The following is a 23,285-nucleotide window of genomic DNA, read 5'->3' on the forward strand; positions in this document are numbered from 1 at the left end:
ATCTTCCATTGAAAAACATTTTTATAAATGTAAACAAATAAAGCCCTCAAATAGCTGCATCGCTATATTATTTTGACCATTCTCATTACATTTAATGAAATATTTCTCCCTAAAGATAGTGTCTTCTAATCAACCTGCTGTGGATTACAAATTGGGACAAAAACCTAGGTCTTCTGCCAGCCAGGGCAACATCCTTTTCAATATGTCACAGCTATTTATCCTTAGCTGGGCAATTTGCTAAGAGGTTTGATAAACCAAAATTAGCCAAGTTATTGATGATTGATAATGGTTTTATATCTACAAGAAAAGAGTTGTATCAACTTAATTTCCTGATCTTTTGCTTAGCAACTTGATTATATACTATTTAAATATATCTACTATCCTATAAAATTAATGATCCCATTCCCTTACAAATCCTATTATTTAAGGAGTCCAGTTAGTCAAGATTTGAAAATACTGTGTGTTATTAAAAACAATTTTCCTTTCTAAAAATGGCCATATTAAATAACTATTAAATTCCAATAGCAATGCATCCATAACTAATTATGCAATGTAAACTGGAAAAAGCATAGATATTAGAATCAAGAAAACCTGAGTTCAAATTCTAACTCTAGTACTTCTAACTGGGTGATCACAAGCAAATCATTAACCTTTCTGAGTCTCAGTTTCCTCATTGTTCAAATGGAGATAATGTCATAAGAGTAGTTGTTGTGGGTTCAAATAAGATACTATACCTAAAGCATTAGTTTAACTTTAAAGTACATGATGGGGGTCAGTCATCATCATTATTATTATTATTATTACATAATATATTTCACTTTCTCTTGGACACCAAGGGACACCAAGCTAAATATTTTCTTTTAAGAAATTACTTTGTTAAAAGAAACTTGTTATCTGTGTCTGCCACTTACTATATAAACCCTACTTTGTAGGAATATAGAATTAAAGCACACTATTTTCTTATTAAATCATTTTCAGTCATGTCTAACTCTTCATGACCCCATTGGGGTTTTCTTGGTAAAGATACTAGAGTAGTGGACATTTCCTTCTCCACCTCATTTTACAGATGAGAAAACTGAGGCAAACAGTTAAGTGACTTGCTCAGTGACTTATAAAGTTACCTGGGATACTGAGAAGTTAAGACACTTGACCATGATCCCAGAACTGGTACATTCCGACCTTTGATCCCAAGACTAGCCAGCCATCTGATAGGGCATGTTGTTGCCTTTCACCTGCTTTTCTATCAGTAAGCTGAGGCCCATTATTACCTGCACAGTGCTACTGCATCCAGCTGCCGGGGATGTCTATTATCAATGATGATGATGTCCTGATGTCTTTCCAGAAAGCTTTCAAGTGCAGACTGAGGATTCTTTGCAAGTGAGTACTTAAACCCTGCCTTCTCACATGCCCAACAGAATCCACTACTCTGGTTATCTTCTTTGGTAAACACTAAAAGTACCTAGTTCAAAGGAACACAAACATTTTAAAACCAACATCTTTCTCCTTGTATTGGTGCAACAATAACAAATTAGATTTTTTAATGGATAAATGCATACACATATATACCTGAATATATATTATCTATGTAGATAAATATACACACACATAAACATTTCTAAATGTGTGACACAAACACATAAAAATATTTCCTAATAAACATATTTTCTTATATAATCTGTAAAACTTTGGGAGGGGGGATATATTGCAGCAGCTAGGAAATAATGCTTTTTTACATTTTTTCCCTCCTCAATTTGCCTAATATATTCATTGAGGATACAACTTGTTATCCGTTTCATTTGTTAAGTATACTTTGGGTGCTCAAGAAATGAATGCTTGACATACAACAAATATTTATTAAGTGTTTTACCTTGGGTCTCATGTCTTGCTATTGCTATAAGACTCAAACCTTTAACACTCAAAACATTACTAACTCAAAATTTGTACAAAACACTCTAAAGAAAGGCAATTTTAAGTATAAAGTTAACTCTGGTTCATATGTCTCTGATGCATTTATCTCACATTATTGTGTATTATACTGATTTTTTTCAGGCCTGGGTTTGCCTGGTTCGTTGCTGTTGAGTAGGTGATGAGGCCAAATTAGAGTCTGTCCAAGAGGTCTGTTTCCAAAGAGTGGCAAGGGAAATATGGTTGAGAAAAAAATCAAACAGCATAGGAGTGGAAAATTACAGTGACTTTGGAACCAAGAAGCTCTGGATTCAGATCTCATCTCTGACATTCACTATCTGTATAATGAGGCAAATTATTTCATTTCCCTGGGTCTTAGTTTCTTCATTGGTAAAATGAAGGGGTAGGACTAGAAGGCCTCTGAAACCTTCCAGCTCCAGAGCTATAATATTTATGAATAAAGCCAGGGTTTATATCAAATCCAACCCAGATTAAATGGGTTTTAGTTGACTTGAAGGAAGGCAGTAGATGGAGATGAGTAAGGGAAGCATTTCAGATACATTGGACAGCCAGAGAATTTATTGAATGCGTGGGAGAAGAGAAGTGTGACAAATCAGACTTATATTTTAAGAAAAATGTATGCATTGGAGTGGAGAGAGACTTTAGGCAGGCAGGCCCACCAGCAGTTATTGAAATGTCCAAGCAATGAGGTGATTAAAAAAAAGTCTGTAATGAAGTTGAAACTCTAGTACTAGTCTTCCATCCAGATCAACTTACTGGCCTCTAAGTGCTGAGCTTGCAAGGTACTGTTGGTGGAACATGGATTATTTCTGGAGTATGGACATTTTAGGTCTTCTTGGTTAGGTTATAGCCTTCACAGTCCACTAAGTACTGTACTCATGCCTCTGTCAGGAGTCTTGAACTTTCAGAACCACGAATTATTCTTGGTCATTTCTAAGCATAGAGACTGGTGGCAGAGCAATTTGTTGAAGCTCAAGGTCTTCATGAACTTTCCAGAACAATAACTAGTGGAACAATGGTCATTCAACAAGGTCAAGGGTATGGAAGCAATGATTCTGATCAGAGAAAACCCTGAAGATCTATATTCCAGTTTCTAAAATAAGAGAGTTAACAATTGTACATTGACAGCTTTGATCAGCCTCCACCTTAAAAGTTGTTGGATATCTGGTGGGCCTATGATTGCTTGTGGGAGATCTGGACCAGGTTCATTGCATTTGACAAGCAAATTTGGATGGATTCCAGTTGAGTGTTAAGTATGATATTAGAAAAAGACTGGGGGTAGCTGGGTGGCTCAGTGGATAGAGCACCAGGAGGATCTGAGTTCAAATCTGGTCTCAGACACTTAACACTTCCTAGCTGTGTGACGCTGGGCAAGTCACTTCACCCCAGCCTCAGGGGAAAAAAAGAAAAAAGAAAAAGACTGAGTTTGAACCCATAGTTGGTGAAGAAGGGTGTGTTTAGTTAAGAGCTATATGTACAAAATGTTTGAAACAAATTCTGCTGCAAGGAGAAAAGGGATCTAGTTCCTTTCATGGTAGGAAAAGTAACAGGGATATTGTTAAGGGGGGTCTGATTATTTTATTATTATAATCATTCAGATAACAAGGCTTGGTGCAATAAGGAGGGATATCTTGACTTTAAAGTTTGACTTGAAAAGTACTGACCAAAACCCAGAAATAAACTGTTGTTGGCAGGTTGAGATAATGTATTTAAGAAGCCTATGGATGAGGAATATCTCCTAACAGGACTCAGATAAAGAGAAGAGTAGTCTTTGTGACTATGAGTAAACTGGTGAAGGAGAGAAAGTGGACTATTTCTAAACAAGCTTCAGTTATCATCTCAGGGAATCTGAATTGGAGTAGATTCATAAGAAAGTCCAGGAGTAAGTTTTTTGGGGGATGAGGGAGAAAAAGATACAGAAATATCAAGAAAGAAAGGAAAAAGGAAGCAAAGGTACAAAAAGATTTACAGCAGCTCCTTTTGTGGTGGCAAAGAATTAGACATTGAGGAGTTGTCCATCAATTAGAAGATGGCTGAACAAGTTGTGGTACATGAATATAATGAAATACTATTGTGCTATAAGAAACAATGAACAGACAGATCTCAGAAAAACTTGAAAAGACTTACATGAATTGATGCTAAGTGAAATGAGCAGAATCGGGAAAACATTGTACACAATAATAGCAACATTGTGTGATGATCAACTATGATTGGTTGAGGTCTTCTCAGCATTATAGTGATCTAACATAAGTCTAAAAGACTCATCATGGAAAATGCTGACCACATCCAGAAAAAGAACTGATGGAGTCTGAATGTAGATCTAAGCATATTATTTTCACTTTTTTTAAAGTTTTTTTTCCCTTTTGTTATATTCCTTCTTTCACAAAATGACTAATATGGAAATGTGTTTTACATGATTGTACATATGCAACCTATATCCAACTGCTTACCACCTTGGGGAAGAGGAAAGGGAGGAGAAAGAGAGGAAATTTGGAACTGAAAATTTCATTTAGAAATGTTAAAAATTGCCTTTACATATGATTGGAAAAAATAAAATACTATTTAAAAAAAGAATTAGAGTCTAGGAAATTGCTATTCAATCATTTATTCAATAAGCATTTATTAATTGCTTGCTTTATGTCAGATACTGTGTGGTAAGCTCTAGGGAAACAAACAATTTTTTAAAAATAGAAAAAAGCCTTCAAAGAGCTCGCATTCTAGGGCAGGAGACCACTATAAATAAAAAGGTCCATCCAAGATGGAAGGTAACTGAGAAGGGACGGCACTGGTAGCTAGTGGGACCATGAAAGGCCTCCTGTAGAAGGCTGCATTTAAGCTGAATCTTGAAGGAAGCCAGGAATTCTAAGAGGCAGATTAAGAAGGAGGGCACTCCAAGTATGGGACAGTCTATGCAACTTCATGAAGATGGGAAATGGAAGGTTTTGTGTGAGAAGAGATAGGTGAGGTTTCCTGGATTATAGAATGCATGGAAGATTGTAATGTTCAGAGCTATAGTAGAAGTGGGGGTTCTTCTGGGAGAACTAGGGGTTTTCTGACTGAGTCTTTCATCTGGGTACAGACTTTGTAGTTTCATCAGGATAGAATGGTGTCTCTGATGGCTATGTAATAGCCTAACATCATAATGAATCTGAGGTCAACCAAAATCCAAACCCAGTGATGCATGACAAGATCATTATGGCAGATCCTTACAGACAGGTAAGAGTAAACATAGTGCAGAAGATCAGCTTTAGATTTTCCTTTTGGTGAATGTTCTTGGAGGCAAGGGAGAAATAACATAGCCTATTATTAGAATTGCCCAGAGCAGGCATGAGAATACAAGAGAATGTGGATGCAAAAAAACAAGGAAATATCACCAAGAACACTACAAACTTGGGGAAATCAAGAGGTCTGGAATTAATTTTGTGAAGGATGAATATGAAAATAGTAGAGTGATTTTCTGTGATCAAGTGATTTCTTCTTTTGAGATAGCAAAGAAAAAGCTTCCCCTGATGCTGACAGAGTTTCTCATCTCCTCTACAGACCATAAGCTCCTTTGGGATAGGGAAAATCATGTAAGTTATCTTTGTCACTTTAGCCCCTAGCATTTGCATGCTATATGCATATTTTACATACAGTAAGCATATTTTAAGTATTTTTTGAAATGGATGAGATTTGTTGAATATTTTCTAAAAAAAGAGTGAACAACCTATACATTTTTACTTGCTTTCCTTTTTTTTAACTTTTCAGTGTTGCCAACACCAAATAATTCCCATTGCTGAGCACCACTTCATTTTTCCTAATCTATTAATTAGAATCCAAAATCTAGTTCAACGATTAGGAGCATATGCATGTGGAAGATTGTGTTGAGTGTGAATAGAATTTGAAAGCCAGGTTTGCCTCTTGGTCAAATAAATAAGGCAGGCATAGGTGGTTCTCACTTTAAGCTAATATAATTAATGAAAATCTGGATTTCTGAAACTGACAAAGCAAGATAGTATTATTGACAATATAAAAGAACCACTATAAATAAGCTTCTAAAATTAGCAAGCTTTCTTAGTATGTTTCAAGTATGAAATTTCTAAAAAAACAAAAACAAATATATATATATATATGTATTATGTTAATTGATTTACACAAAGTTTTTCTGCACAACATTGATTGTATAAAGTAAGATTCATCTAAAGAATTGGAAAATGAAACATGACAAAGAATGATCACCCATATTTTGATATTACCTGAAGCTGATCTTGATGGAATCTCATGGGGCCAAATTGTACATCTGTTACTGTCTGTAAGAGAAAGAAAGACTTCTTAAGAATTGACCTCTTTTATCAAGTCTACCACTAAAAATAAAATTTCCTTCAGGATAACTCCCAGAGAGCTAGAATTAGACAGTGAGCAAGTTTCAAAGACCTATTAGGGGTCTAAAATGAATGATACTCTAATCAGTTTTTGCTTTCAGTTCTGTACAGTTTCTCCAACTACTTGCTGGATGTTTTTACATAAGATATAAACTTATTTCAAACTCATGATTTACCTCCCACCCTTTCTCCTTTATCAACATCAACACTAATTCCAACTCCAATTTCCCCCCTATCTTTCAAAAAGCATCATTGTTCTTTCAGATCACTCAAGAATAATTAATGCTTTGCACATGGTAGGAACTGAATAAATGATTATTAAATAGTGTGTTTTGGAAACAATAAAAAGAAGGATCCTGGCTGAAATAGAAGACTTTTACTGGGGAATTTATTGGATAGAGATATTTTTGAAGACACCAAAGGTGAAGATAAATAAGATTGTTTTTTGCTCTACGAGTAATATTTGGAAGCGGTGTGGGGATGCATCGAAAAACGTGGGTGACCTTGGGCAAGTCACCTTGGAGGTCATCTTGGACAAGTTGCAACTTTCCTGAGCCTGACTTTCTTCATAATGTAAAATGAAGGAACTGACCTAGATGACTTTTGAGGTCTCTTAATTCTTTAGGTCTATGATTTAATAATTCTCTGATAGCTACAGCTAATTTGATACAAGGTGGGACCTGCATCACACAGGACTTCAAAGGAACTGAATGTTGTGAATTGGGCACAAATCAGATCCTCTCTGTTGCTTAGTAAGGAGTCTTTAAACCTGTCCCCAGGTAACATCTCTACTTGATCCCCAGACTATTGGAATCTGTCACTAACCCCTGCTTACCATGTAGACACTTGTGTCTAACTTTGATACCTTCCACTCAGTATCTTGAATTCCCACTAACCAGCTCAATCTACTTATGCTCAGTGCACTAACTTCTAGTCACTCCCTTGGGAGGAATCTTCCAGCTATGGCCTTTCCCAACTCCTCTGTCCAAGACATTTTTAGCTTGTGCCATGGAGGACCCTTGGTCTAACCCACAGCAAGCTCTGGTCTCAGTTCTATACTAGCAGACCCTTCTTTCCCCACCATGGGTTGGATACCAACTATCATGGATTAAATAGAAGTGGGAACTACAAATCCATTCCAAACAACTTCTTTTTAAATACTATGATAGAGGAAAGGGAAGTAGAATTGTTCAGCTCCCCATCAACAAATAGATGGCTCAATGCTCTGGGAATCTGTGTTATAGATTATTGGAACAGAAAGGGACATTAAAGATCAGTTGTCCAGCCCGCAGATACTACTTCCTAGGATATAGAAAGATCTCATTCACATGACTGCTAGCCATTTTCAATGTTCTTAGGAGAAACATAAAAGAAAGCATGTATCACAGGACATAAGAGTTATGTGAGTCTTAGGCATGCCCTCTCACACCTGTGAGACTCACTTCAGCCTTTCTGGGCCTCAGATTATTTATAAGATCAAATTTCCAGCTCTGAAAATATACTATGATCACATAACGAGAGAGGGGCAGATGTTCTTTTTTTTGTGGTGGTGGGAGGAAAGAAAAGATTTCTACAAAAATGGACCAGCGAACGACTTTAATTTTTGGTAAAATATTGTTATTAGAAGGATGATTTGTGAGCATTTAGAAAGAGTAGTGCTCATCATTAAGTTCAGCATGGGCTGATCAAGAAAACCTCATGCCAGATACATTTTCTTTTTCTGTGACACAGGATTACTAGACTAAATGATTAGGTGACTGTCATGGACACAATGCAGCTTGATTTCACAAGGCATTTGACAAGGTTTCTCATGATTACTTTATGGACTAAATGGAGAAATTTGGGCCACATGGCATTATAGTCAGGTGGATTTCAAAGTGTTTGAATGAGTGTACCCTAAGAGAATGGTTAATGGATTGATAGCAACCTTGAGAGAAAGAATTAAAATGATAATAGCTTACAATATGCACAGTGAAATGATCATCACTTATAGCATCCAAAGTACCCTTTAGGGATCTGTCCTTGGCTCTGTGCTGTTCATTTTTTTTTAAACAATGATTTGAATGATGAGATATGTTGTACTTATCAAATCTACAAATACCATGAAGCTGAAAGGGATAGTTAATATGATGGATGAGTCAGCATCCCCTCCCTACAAAAGTCCTGATAGGTTAGAATAGTAAGTTGAATCTAAGAAGACAGAATCTAATAGGAATACATGCAAAGTCTTATTCTTAAGTTCAAAAACTCAACTATAAAAATACAAGATTGGGGAAGCAGGGCCAGGCAAAAAAAAAGCAGGTTAAAAAAAAAGATCTAAAAGTTTTAACAGATTCTAAGTTATGCAATAACAGTATAACACAGAACCCAAAAAACAAATATACTTAAGCATTAATAGAGACATAGTGTTTAAAATGAGAAGGCTAATAGTTTCAATGTAATTTAAGTAAGTGTACATCTGGAGTGAGGCAATTAAGTGGAGTATGGATAGAGCATACTGAGCTTAGAATCAGGAAAACTCATCATTCTGAGTTCAAATCCAACTTCAGACAATTACTAGTTGTGTGATCATGGGTAAGTCACTTAACCCTGCTTGCCTCAGGTCTGCATCTGTAAAAATAAGCTGGCAAAGGACATGGAAAACTACTCTAGTATCTTTTTCAAGAAAACTCCCAAATGGGGCCATGGAGAGTTGACCATGATGGAAATGACTGAACAACAATACATTGAGTTCAGGTCTACACCATATTTTGCAAAAGATATTTGCAAAGGATATTGCAAAGGATTATTTGCAATAATTACTAAGACTAAGTTTCAGATGGCTTGCCAAGATATATTAGTGAAGATATATTAGTGAAGGGAGCTTAACCACTGGGAGTCTTCCCATCAATTTTAATGTATATCCAGCCTCAGAACCTTCCAGCATTTTGAACCCATCCACCCATCTAATGCATATATGCATGTGCATATATACACACATTCACACATTGACAAAGCAAAGGGATTTCCAAAAAAGGTTGGCCAGATAGGGAAAGGATTGTAGACTATGGCATACAAATGACAGACTGAACAAACTAGTGAAGAGTCCATTTAGCACACGATAGCGGTCTCCAAACATTTAAAAGTATGTCATTTGGGAAAGGGGTTATAATTCTGTGTAGCACCAAATAAAATACAATAATGAATGGAAGTTGTGAAGGTATTTTCTGCCTATATTAATGAAAGCTGAATGCCCTATGGTCTGAGTGAAAAAGTATTATTACTCAATAGAGGAAACGAAGCCTTAGTAGCTCAGTCTCCACCAATTCAGAATTTGATTCCTATATATTATCCTGAATTGGACTGAAGCTTACCGTTGCCCAAACCAAGAAAAAAGTTTGCTAAGCAAATGAAAGTTTTAACAAGATTGCCAGGGCATGTGTAATCAATTTAATAGGCCAAATTCATTCAACATGCATCAATTAAATGTCAACTATATTCCAGGCATATGTAGTTTATAAATAAATACACATTTAAATATGCATACTTGGTCCCATTTTTTTCCCTGACAGAGGTGTGTACAATTTTCTACTTCCATTAATAAAATCATCAGTTGATGACTGTGCAAATAAAAATAACAGCATTCTTTTCATATAAAGTATATTCTAAACTAATTTTCAAATCTAATTTATTTCAAACCTAGGTTCAAATTCTAACTTAGCTATTAATTATGTGGAAGTTCTTGAGTAAATCACTTACCTTTTTAGGCTTTAGTTTTCTCATATTTAAGATGAGGGGATTAGATTAGATTAGTAATTTTTTTCAATTGTGTCCAATTTATCATTGACCCCATTTGGGCTTTTCTTGGCAAAAACACTAGAGTTGTTTGCTATTTCCTTCGCCAGCTCATTTTATAGATGAGAAAACTGAAGCAGATGGGATTAAGTGACTTACCTAGGATTACATAGCTAGTAAAGATTTTAATTTTCCTGACTCCAGGCTTAGTGCTAAATCTACTACATCACCTAGTTGTCCTTTCAATTTCTTTTTACTTCTACATCTATGAATTTAGGAACCTAAATTCAACTTGAGGAGGGAATAACAGATCTAGGGAAGTAATCAATAACTCTGGTCTTGTAAGGTTGTTTAATAGTTAACAAAAACAGCACACTCTCTAGTAGAGGAATGGAGGGAATACTACATTCCAATCTTCAACTAAGGAGGAAAATAAATAAAAGGGACCAAATATACTTCTCCAAAATGAGAAATTGGCTAAGAAACAGCACTAGCCAAATGTTCCATGTAATTGGTGGTTTTATTTATTTATTTTTTCATTCTCATTCAGAAACTCTTACTAGTACATTTCACACTGGGCCAGGAATGGACAGGAGAGCCTCCCTCAGGCAATCTAAAGTAGATCAAGTCCTTTTCATAGCACTCCAAATTTTTTATGACTCGTTGACTTTCATTTATTATATTATTTTGTTCCTTTTATTAAACACTAGAGGAATTATAACTATGCCAGTTTTGACCCAGCACAACCCCCCCTCCATCCTCAACCAAAAAACAAACCCAAAGTAGTGAGTCTTTGATTGTACTTTAGAAATCCCAACTTGCTTTTGCAAAGATGTACTTGGAGAATGAGGAGGCAATTTCAGGAAATATCTGGAATTCAGTGGGGGGTAGAAAATCTCAGCAAAATCTAGAGTTGTCCTTTTGCCTGCAGTGGGGCTTCCCAACCTTTCTGTGATAAGGGTCTATTCCTCTCTTCTTCATTTGACAATCAGTTTTGGTAAAGGTAGGGGGAAGGGGTAGAGAGAAGGTAAAAGAAAGGTAAAGAGAAATTAGAAAGGGATATTTTATTGGCAAACTGTAGGGACTAGATTATGCAGGCTACTCATCAGCCTCCAGTATTTGAAACAATGTGATTTCTAACCTGCTTATTTCCAGAAGTATTTTATACATGTGATGGGAATGGGGAGCCTCAATTGGGATACCTTTTCACAGTCTCAAACACTCAGATGTATCCGTGATCCTATCCATTTGAATGTCCTCTCTAACCTATCCAAGCTGGTCCATCCTGAGATACTCTAATTATAAGCTCAAAACAGGGGTCTGACCAAAAAGCTGAATGTTAGGAATTACATCTATAAATTTTAATTTGACCATTGGTAGTCCAAATGCAAGATTCTTTTCCAATGGCTTCTATGGATTCAAAGAGGAAAAAAAATTAAAGCTTATATCTCTGAGGCTGAATTATAAGGAAATCCATAATAAGGTTCTGATATATAGTTCTAGCTTACATAGCAGACTATTGATGAACCTGGAGTAGCTAAGCACTTTGAGCAGTTCTTGTAACTCTCCCTACCTATTCCTATTTTGTGAGAAGCTAACCATATGTAAAGGCACACAGTTATAGAACAGAATATTAAAACTGAAAGTTATCAGAATCTCTTCTACACTGTACCTGGCAAGCAAACAACCAGTCACTGCCTGAAGGTGAAGTCACTCATTACCTACTTAGGATAATTTCTTTTTTGGATAGCTCTAATTGTTAAAGAAGTTTTTCCTTGAATTAAATCTAATTTTTTAGAATTTAGGATCAATAACTCAACAAACATTTATTAAGCACGTTTCGTGTGTCAGGTATTGTGCTAAATCCTGTCGATACAAAAAGAAGCCAAAGACAGTACCTGCCAAAAAATTTACATTTTTATGGGGAAGACAATATACAAATAATTACATACAAATCAAGCTTTGTACAGAATAAATAGGAAATATTTAACAGAGGAAGGCATTAGAAGTAAGAAAAGTCAAGTGACCTTGTTCATGATCACACAGCTACTAAGGGCAGGATTGGAATTCAGTTTTCCCAATATTCTTTCTTTTTTCTTTTTTTATTAAAGCTTTTATTTTCAAAACATATACATAGTAATTTTTAACCATTCCCCAATTTTCTCTGCCTTTTATATCTATATATCTATATTTATAGAGATATAGGTATATATGTATGCACACATACATATATGCTATCGTATAACCTATCCGTTGTTCTTGGAATACTTTTCCCAAACCCATTTGTCTCAACCTGTTGAAAGCCAATTTTTTTTTTTTTTGTTTACAGGTAGCACATCCTTCTTGAAGCTTTCCTGCCCCTCAGTTATAAGTGAAGTTTCCCATCTTGAATCTTTCAAATCATCCAAATTGGATCTCTCCAATGAATAGCTACCATGCTGCAGCTTAAAAGCTTTGTAGATATCTGTCTTATTCCCCCACTGGAATATAAATTCCTTGTTTCATTTTTGGATCATTTTCTTGTACAATGGATTATATTTTATGGCCACTTAAGTGTTAGTTTGGTGAATGGAAATAATAAATCAAAGCTATTTCTAATAACTTTAGACATAGCCCTAGAGGAAACATCATTACTGTATTGGAGTTTATTTCTTTAATCACACATTATTAACAGTTTGATTTTAGCTTGTTTCTGATTGGTGCAAATAATAAATCCCTTGAAATCATCAGGACATTATTTGAAATTATAATTATGTGAAATGTGGTCATTGGTTCCAACACAATAGAAATATGCAGAATGAATTCAAATAAGTTTTTGCACTAATTAGTACCTAGTTGGTGGGGTAAGTACCATCTGCAATAGACCTGCTGCTTTTAGGATAATGGGCAATTCACTTGCTCTCTCTGAGCATTATCAGGTTCTTCATCTGTAAAATGAGGACATTGGATTTGATGATCTCTTCAGTCTATTTGAACTCTAAATCTGAGATCCTATAACCTATGATAAGATAAGGTTTGAGTTTTCTTCTGGTTCTGCCTTTTTAATTTTAATATTTAAATTTTTTCTGTTTATCTTTTTTATTATTAAATCTTTTTATTTTCAAAACACATGCATAGATAATTTTTAACATTATGTTGTTTGTGCAAAATTTTTGTTCCAAATGTGTTCCAAATTTTCGCCTACCTTCCTTCCACTCTTTTCCCTAGACAAGTAATCCAATATATGTTAAACATGTGCAATTCTTCTGTACATATTTCCACATTTATCATGCTGCATAAGAAAAATCAAGTCAAAAAGGAAAAAAATGAGAAAAACAACAAAATGCTAGCAAACAACAATTTTTTAAAAAGTGAAAATACTATGAAGTGATCCACACTCAGTCCCCACAGTCCTCTCTCTGGGTGCAAATGGCTCTCTTCACAAGATCATTGGAACTATTTTATTTATGACTATAATTTTATATATAAAGTCTTCTGCACTTTGGAATAGTGAATATTCTAGAATAAAATGGCAGGAGAAAAAAGAAAAATTCTATGTTCCCCAAATAGGAAAGTCCAATTTCTCTTTTTCCCAATCATCTCACACAGAAAGGAAATGAAGTTAAAAGGAAAAGGATTTTAGGCGACTACATTTATGGAATGATGTTTCCCAATGATATCAGTTTGTAAATCATTTAACAACCTACTATATAATGGTAGAACAGACCTGGAATAAGCCATTTCTATTTTTATTGCTATCTAAAAACCCATACCTATCGATCATTACCAAGATTAAAGTCGAACTCCCATCAATGAAGTAAGGCAGGAAAACAATCAATAGAGGATACAGAATGGCCCTACCTCACTAAAACAGGGTAGAGATTATCTAATTCAGAATTGTGCTTTGGTTTGGGCCCTCCATTTTCAAGTTTAATTGTTTAAATAAGATCTCTATCTAGTTTAAATATGCCAAGGAGTAATCCCTAGGCAGAGATCTGGGAATAGATGAATTCAAATGTAAACAAAGAAAATTAAGGGGGTCAATGACAAAGCACAAAGAGCATCAGATTTGGGGTGAAACTGGAGTTCTAATCCTGCCTATTCTAATGACTACTACCTGTTTGGACTGACACAAATTACTTCTAGTTTCTGGGGCCTCTGTTTCTACATCTGTATGGTGAGCATTTTGCAAAAATCATCAGCATTTCTAAACAATACTAACAAAAATGGGGACAAAAAACCAAGAGAAAGAAAAATTCCATTCAAAATAACTATAAAGTGAATAAATATCTGGATAAATAAATAGATAGAAATGAACAAATAAATAAATGCCTATCAAGACACATTCAGGGCTTAAATAAACACAACTATTAATTAAAAATTATTAAGACCATAAATAGAAAGATATTAATTGTCTGTGACTGGGCAACATCTATATGATTAAAAAATGATGACACTATCTAAATTAATTCATGGATTTGGTGCTCTACTAATCAAACTTCCAATCCAAAGAATTATTTTATAAAATTAGATAAAGCAATAAATTCATTCAGAAGAATAAAAATCTATGATCTCAAAAGAAATTTTTTTTAATCAAGAATTAAATAGGTCAACTATTACTAGGCCTCAATTATATAAAAAAGTAGTAATCATGAAAAATTACAACCATATCTCATGCCTCACACACTATTTCCTTAGTTGAGGCTTTCATCACCTCCCACTCCATTTTTGTAACAGTCTCCTAATTGACCTCTCCCCATTCTAATTCATTCTACATACTCCTCCAAGTGATTTCCCTTAAGGGCAGATCCCACTATATCACTATGTACTCCCCACTAAATTACCTCCAAACATCCCTATGATGCTTAGTATGAAATACAAACCCTTCCATTTGGCTTTTAAAGCCCTATACAACCTATACAATCTCCACCTATCTCACTGGACATTACTCTACCTCCTGCTTTCTGTGACTCAGCCAAACTGGCCTCTCTATCCCTCACATGTCCCTTCACCTTCCATTGCTGAGCCTTTGAACAGTCATTCACCCTACATACATATACCAATTTGTCACTCATCAAATTTCTTCTTGTTAACTGTCTAGATTCTCCTTTACATGTGTATATTTTCCCCTCCTTCCCTATTACTGTGATACTAGTTGCTAATATTTGTGCTTTGAACAAATTTTCTCTTTTTATTCTCACAACAATCTTTTGAGGTAGATGCTATTCTATTCCTTCAGATGAGGAAACTGAGGCTGAAGAAGTTAATTGAGCTTTAGTTGAGCTCCAGACCTGGATCTGGATTTGAATTCAGGTCTTATTGCTTTCAGGTTCAATCTTTTATCCACTGTGTGGTGAGGTCTCCTATTAATGCCATGAAAGCAAGGGTGGTGAAGAATTCATCTGTGCATCCCTAATGGCTAGCATAGTGCTTTGTACACAGTAACTGCTTAATAATTGCTGCTGAATAAATGAATGTTGACTAATGCATATTATTTCTAATTGTATCAATGCTTTTGTATCACTACATTTATTGTTATAAACATTTTTTAATGATCTTTTGCCTATTAACTTTATTTCCCACCCCTTGATCCCCACTCAGTTCATTGATTTTAGCAACAAGTTGCTATATTTGCTAAACATGAAAGTTTTCATGTAACTCAGTGATTATTCATGGAACATTTCTTTTAGAGAACAGAAATTCTTACTAAGCCAATATGGTTTTTCACTCTTCTGATGAAGTACCACACCATGGCTAGTATCTATGGAAACACCTCGCCTTAGGCTCTGATTTTATTATTTTCTCAATAAACAAAACCTCAAGAACAAAACACTAAAAATGTGCTCACTGAAGATGAAGTGTCCAACTGATACCAGAAGCACCCATAAAATTGCTTCATATCATTATGTCACCACTGAAAGAGTATGCCGGAGGGGAGCAGCTAGGTGGCACAGTGAATAGAGCATTGGCCCTGGACTCAGAGGATCTGAGTTCATTCAACTCTAGCCTCAGTCATTTAACATGTCATAACTGTGTGACCCTGGGCAAGTCACTTAACTTCAATTGCAAAGGAAAGAAGAGAGGAGGAGTGAAAAAGAGAGGGAGGGAGGAAGGGAAGGAGAGAGGAAGGGAGAGAGTGAAGGAGAGAGGAAAGAAGAGAGAGAGAGTGAAAAAGAGAGGGAGGGAGGAAAGGAGAGAGGAAGGAAAGAAGGAAGGAGGAGGAAGAAAAGGAGGGAAGGAAGAAAGGAGAAAGGGAGGGAAGAAGAAAGGGAGGGAAAAAGGGAGGGAGGGAGGAAAGAATAAGATAGCTGAGAAGGTTTGTTCTCAGGGATATATGCCAGCTTAGACCATCCAAATTCTAAGAGACCTTAAAGATACATCTAGTTCAAATCTCTCATTTCATATATGAGGAGCTAGGTCTCAGAGAGGTTAAGTCACTAACATTCATTTTGTTATTTAGCTATACACTGATTAGTACAAATAATGAATTCCAAGAAATAGTCACATTATTCAAATTTGTACTGCATATTCTATTGGTCTACAACCAATTTCTTCATTTTACATAATTATAACTTCTTATAGTACATATTTGTAAACATGTATTTCTAGTATAGATTATAAAACTTTCTCAAACTATAATAACATGAACTGGCAAGCTGTTAAACTATACTAACATCTACTAGAAATATAATTCTTCAAAATGTAGAATATCTAATAAATTCTTAATGTATCTTCCTGAAAATTTTATCTCTCAGAAGGTAGAGGAAGAAACAAGAGGAACTCCTATTCTGTAATTATTTTTGACTAACAAGGAAGAGAGTTGGTTGAAAATATGGAAGTGACAGGAACCTTGGGAGACAGTGACCACATCAACTTGAAGTTTATAACAACAAAGAAAGAGAATACTGTACATAGTTATACGTGTGTCCTAGACAATAATAATAATAAAAAACAACCAAAAACCTCCAACTAACTTCAAAAAAGAAAAGGCATTATCTCATGGCCAGATATTCTAAAAGAGAATATGCCTCATCTGAGATGATTGACCCTGAAAAAGAAATTCTGACATATAATCAGAAATCACATCAATAAGGAAGAAAAGTGGAAAGCATAAACAAATCAATGCAGTTTTCAAGTGAGCCATCTGTTTAACTCAAGCATTAATAGAAAATGAACAAAAGATCAAATGAAGAGCCAAATATGAATATTAAAAGGATGATCACAAGCCTATCAACACAGATTCAAAAAGGCTATAGAACTGAAACTTTTGAAAAAATGCTGCAGGGACATTTTAAAAATTATTTTAAAAGCTGTGATAATAGGCACACTGTTTGAAGAAGGTGTTAATTATTGCTAATAGGTGACACAGAGAAGGCAGAACAACTCAACTCCTATTTAGTACTAGTTCTCTCCAGCAAGAATAATTATTTTCAAAATGGAAAATATAACAAGCAATCAATATGTGAAGGAAACTACAGAGGTAAGGTGAGTGGAAGATAGTTCCTAACTATTTTAGCTTTAAATTCCCAAGATTGGATGAGTTAAACATCAGAATGTTAAAGAAACTTGAAGACCTGATTTGGAAGATTGGGGTAGGGCAATGCTGTGTATCATCAATGCTTTTCTCAGTTGAGTGAAGTGAAAATGTTAAAATCACATATTTTCTATTGAGAAAATATTTATTAAATCTGTAAACAAAGCTGAGGAAGAGCTAATGTCAGATAGCAATATTTATACAGGAAAGTGTTTTATAGACATTATTTCTCACAACATCCTTGTACACTAAGTACACCAAGTACTACAATAATACTACAAGTATTATTATCCTCATTTTGTTGAGTCATTTCAATCGTGTTTGACCTACAGATGAGAAAACTGAGGTCAACAGGATTACATGACTTGCCCAGGGTCACACATCTACCAAATGTCTGAGGCCACATTTGAAATCAGAAAGATGATTTCCTGAATCCAAGCCCAGTGCTTGTTTTACAATTTTACAATTTTTTACATTTTAAGATAATGGTTAAGTGACTTGCCCAGATCATAGAACTAGTGAAGGACCTCAGATGGGATTCAAAACAGGTTTTCTTGATTTCAAGTTCATCAAATTATACTATAGGATCTCTAAAAGATTTTAAAATATCTCGGTAGTTTAAAATACCAGGGGAAAGCCAATAAGATAAAATTTAATAGGTATAAATGCAAAATTTTATGCTTTAGATTCATGAAATTAAATGCATAAAAATAGAACGGGGATGATCTAACTTGAGAGCATTTCATGTGAAAAACATCTAAAAGGGTTTCAGTTAACCACTAACTGAATAGGAGTAATATATTGATGCCACATAGGAGTTAATAGGAAAATTCAGCCAACAAAAGAGCTTACTTACCCTGCTTTTATAAAAGGAACAACCTTGTACCTTGATTAGGATATCTGCAATACAAGTTTTGGCTAAGCCTGAATCCCTGTTATGAAATATAAGATGACTAAAATTCAAAAAGGCAATCACATTGGTTTTAATCAAAGCAGAACATTTACTGTTTAAAAAAATAAGGGGCAATTCTCTTGACAAAGTATCACCAGAAACTATTTTTTTCTGTGTGTGCGTGTGTGTGGGTGAGCTTGTCTAATATGTCTGTTACCGTTATGTATTTCTGACATAAATTCCCCAAACAAGCTGTTAAGTTTAGGGAGCATTGGCACGTGAGGTATATGAGTAAGAGGAATTGGAGAAAAGTCTAATAGCACCAGAGAAACAATATGCAGTTGTCTCTTTTCTAGCCATGATCCAGACTTTGGGGCTAGTCAGTCTCTTTCCTCTTGCCACATATCTTTTGACCATATTGCTGGTATAGGGGGAGGAGGAGACTAAATAATCCTAATGGGAAAGGGAAGGGGAAGACTGGACAATCCCATTATGTCTACCTGACAGTAGTTTCCTAATGGAAAGAAGGTTCCAACTAATAAGGGTGAATTTCATTTTCAACATCCCCTTTCTTTCCATAGCTAACTCAAAAAATGAGGGCTGAATTAATTCAGGGAGAAGGAACCCTATCTCCTTTCTTCTTTCTCTCTGTGAAGCCCAGTAAATAATTATGTCTTTGGCCTGTTGATTTGTCCAGAGGTCTGAAGTCTGAAGGAATGAGCAGCTTTTATTTAGGTGACCACTTCTTTATTTTATCATTCAGCCTATATCCGTGCTGGTGGAGCCTGCCAGGAAAGATAGGATTATTTGCATTTTGGGCTCCAAGTCAATCCAGTTTAATTCAATTCAACCCAATCATTAGGATACTAAAGAGGCTCTATGGATAGATAGGCTGCTGAACCGGGAGTCAGGAAGAACCACATTCAAATACTGATTCTAACTTTTACTAGCTACATGACATTGGGCAAGTCATTTAATCTATCTCAAATACTATAGGAATAATAATAGCATCTACCTCACAGGGTGGTTGTGAAGATAGGATGTAATAACATAGGTAAACACACTCTCCAACTTTTAAAAGACAATATGTAAGCCAATTATTATTAATTACTTTTCTAAGTGCTAGGCAATGGGAGTACAAAGATGAAAAATAGCACAGCCTCTACCCTCAAAAAATGTGCAGTCTGGTGTATATGTTGGGAGGGGAGAGGAAGGGAGAGATGGGATGGATAAGAATATAAACTCCATGCTGCCCAGTATTGTATCATTAGTAGGGCAATGTCTTTAAATTAGATTAATGAGAATCTTCTTTTTCCTAACTTATGTACAAGTGTGAATGTACTTATACTTACATATAAATAAGTATGTATATATGCATATCCATGTGTATCTGTAGGCTCCAAGGAGGAGAGTCTATACAAACTGAACCTTCAAGGATTATCCTAGTGTTTTAGACACAAAACTACAAGGGACTTGGAGGTTATCAAGTCCAACCTTCTTCAATTTATGGAGGGGGGAAACTGAGGCTCAGAAAGATAAAATGATTTGCTCATGATATAAAAGTAGGAAAGAGAAAGATTAGCATTGGGAGCCAAGCCCTCAGACTCTAAATTCAAAACTCTTAAAAGGAACTTCTCAACACGATCCCTTGTACATAATGGGCATTTAATAAATGTTTCTCTCATTGAACAGGCACTCACCTATTATATATAGATCTACCTCTCCCATTTTGATAAGAAAGCAAAGCTCTCAAGACCACTATCCCTCAAATATCTTAAGAAGCAATCAAAGAGTCTCATGATCCTAGTTGAATAGAATGAAGTAACTGAGACCAGCTCAAGCCATTAGAGTGTCCAAGTGACATAAATAGTTCTACAGATTAAAGAGAAAGTAGAATTTTTGGTTGCTCCTTCTAAACTTAAAACAATTTGTGCCTCCCTCAGCAAGATTCTGGAAATGGGGGCATCAGAAATCTTCCAGCTCCAACATTGGGATTATGATTCTAACTGATACAGTCTATGGGAATAAGGACAGGAGGAGGGCGTTGGCAAAACTGGCACAAAGGGGGATCTAGTCCCACAGAATGGGGCTCCAGCCCCAAGAATATGGATGTCACCCTCGTGTCTCCCTCTTTTTATATAATGTTGAAATGTTCCAGCAAAATTGTTCTATACTGTACTTCCAGTTGTGAAGTCAGCAGACATCCCCTTCCCCCTTCCTCTCTCTTGGTCCTTCCCTCAAAGCCAAAACAAACAAACTGAGTGCCTAATTGTTTTATTTTCTATACTCCAGTAACCTATTGTTATGGTTTTGTACCAAAACTAACTTTTGGGCTCTGGAATACGGATCATCTACAAAGTAGGTCAGGAAGAACAATCCTTTTCAGCACTCCAGGGCTGCTCCCTTGTCAAGTGGCTAGGTCTTTGACTTTTTATGGTCAATGCATGGCTCATGCCACATCTTGCTGACCTCTGTCAAAACTCCCCCTTTCTACCATCGATATTCTGCAGAGCACATCCCAAGAAAGGATTTTCAAAAATGTTTGTATCCTTTGCCTATAATCTGTGGTCTCCCACAATCTCCTGTTGCTGCCTGGCTGCGCCTTCCCAGCAGCTCCCCACATCTACACACTTCCTGGCAGGGAAAGGATGGCTGGAACGGGTGCCAGGATTTCGGGGTTCCAGTCTGGGATTTTCCGTGAAAATCTTTGTGACTTTGGACAAGTCATTTCATCTCATCCTGGCTTCGAGTCTTTACGTGAACCTTCTGGCTCTGATATTCTATAATCTATGATGCTCTGAACCTGTTTCTTCCCTGATAAAATGGAAAGTTGGACTAATTTTAATTTCATTCTTCTTGTACCTAATGACTAGGGGTTCTTACCCAAATGGCCCCATGAGAAACTTACCAGAAACATCACATTTCAAAAATAGGTAGCCATAAGGGTTAGTGGGATCAAATGAGTTGAAGAAGTTCACACAGCTAGTAAGTAAATAAAATTGAGACTTGAATCTATGATTTCTGATTCCAAATCTAGTTTTCTCTACCCTGAGCTTCTTCCTTGCTTTTAGAATAATGTCCTGAACTCAGACCTAAACCAAGTAATGGAAATCACAAGTGATCAGGATACACAATCAAGCAATATGGAAACATGAATCCTGAATCTTCCAATTCTGATAATTTTCTTTATATTGATGTCACTTGGTATATTGAGGAGAGCAGTAAACTTTTAATGGAATGCCCTGTTAAAGAAATGGTCATTGAAGTATCCATTTATCTGAAAATATCCTTTTAATAATCAAGAAAAAAAGTAATTTCTGACAACAGAAATCAACTGATGAAAAAACCTTGGTTTGAAAATCTTCTCAAAAACTTTTCCCTGGAGCAACTGATTTAACCTTTTTTAAGCCTCAATTTTCTGATCTGTAAAAGAGAACAATAATATCTATGGCACTTACCTTATAGGATGGTTGTGTTGATCAAATAAAAATAATATAGCAAAGGGTATTATAAATCCTAAAGCTTGAGAGATATTCAATTTTTTAAAAATCAATTTATGAGGACAAATCCCAAAATACATTTTTTCTTGTCATGCATTAACTCTGACTTTGACATATGCAATCAAAGGGCAATATAATGCCTTTGAATCTGCATGCACAAGGCAAAAGGTCTTTGATTCAAATATTTTATTTTGGGGAAATATTACTTGGGTAAATACCATGAAAATTATTTTGTTTTCATTGGGGGCAGGGATGGAGTAAAGCCACATTATCTTAAGACAGTTTTATTTTATCTGTTGAGGCTTGGCCTAAATTAAAGCAATACCATTCATATTTTACAAGTCAAGGAAGAAACACAAAAATTATCATAATTCCTGAATTAAATCATAGGCACAGATGAAGGAAAAAATTAGACTTCCACTTCTTTAATAATGCATCTTTCAAGTAAAATATATCACATTTCAATTCTCTCCTTTGAGACTTGGGATGAAAAGAAAAGGATGAAAAGGAAAAAGAAAAGAAAGTGATGTCTATGCAGTCCCCTTCACCCCCAGCAAAGAGACAAAATGAAAGCATCTCTCTGAGAACTACTCTGATTAATGGGGTTAGATTGTGGAATGTTGAATAATCAAATATCAAAGTGAGGATTTTATTATTTCAAGAAGAGATATAGAGAAAAAAACCTCACATAGTGGGTAGAATGTTGGGATTAAATGGAAGGTTTTAAAAGTCTGTTCCTTCCCTTTTTTCCCTTTAGAAGAGTGGCAAAGCACAATGATGTGAAGGTAGCAGATACTTAATGATGAATTAGAGTAACTGAATTGTTGTCCAGTGAGAGATTGCTATTTCAGAGTGGGGGAAAAGAAAAATTACAAAAAGTGGGAGTATACAATGTTGAGAAAAGGCTGAATTTCACATCCATATACCCCAACTTGAAAGAAGTCTGATGACTTTGTTCATGTTTTCTCTCTAGTCAAGATTGATCATTATAACTATACAAAGTTCAGATTAATTTTATTTTTTTTCATTATATTATTTTAGTAAAATCAGTCATACCTACTTTTAGTATATCAATGTTTCTCTGGGTTTTTCATAAATATGAATATCTTCTCATATATTGTTGAACCTTTTCTGTTACTCCTCAACTAAGAGGCACCCACTTCATTTCCAATTCTTTTCTACTACAAAAATTGTAAATTTGCCTTTGACCTCACTGAAGTCTGGCTGGGAGTAAGATTTCTGAGTCAAAAAGTATGAGTTTAGTTATTTTTCTTGAATTATTCCAAACTGTTTTCCAGGATAGTTGAACCAATGGAATG

The 23,285-nt window shown here is 35.4% G+C and overlaps 1 protein-coding gene across 4 annotated transcripts in view; it reads right to left on the reverse strand.

Moving 5' to 3' along the window:
- PDE8A (phosphodiesterase 8A) overlaps window positions 1–23,285 on the reverse strand; it is a 246,475-nt gene that overhangs the window by 88,802 nt on the left and 134,388 nt on the right. For all 4 annotated transcript variants that reach the window (XM_074295300.1, XM_074295299.1, XM_074295301.1 and 1 more), the window contains 2 exons: window positions 6,162–6,215; window positions 1,269–1,459 (listed from right to left, as the gene is read on the reverse strand). In XM_074295300.1, the coding sequence (XP_074151401.1) occupies window positions 1,269–1,459; window positions 6,162–6,215 (245 nt within the window). The remainder of the gene's footprint in view (window positions 1–1,268; window positions 1,460–6,161; window positions 6,216–23,285) is intronic.

This window comes from Sminthopsis crassicaudata, chromosome 2 (assembly GCF_048593235.1).
Source record: "Sminthopsis crassicaudata isolate SCR6 chromosome 2, ASM4859323v1, whole genome shotgun sequence".
Classification (NCBI taxonomy): Eukaryota; Metazoa; Chordata; class Mammalia; order Dasyuromorphia; family Dasyuridae; genus Sminthopsis; species Sminthopsis crassicaudata.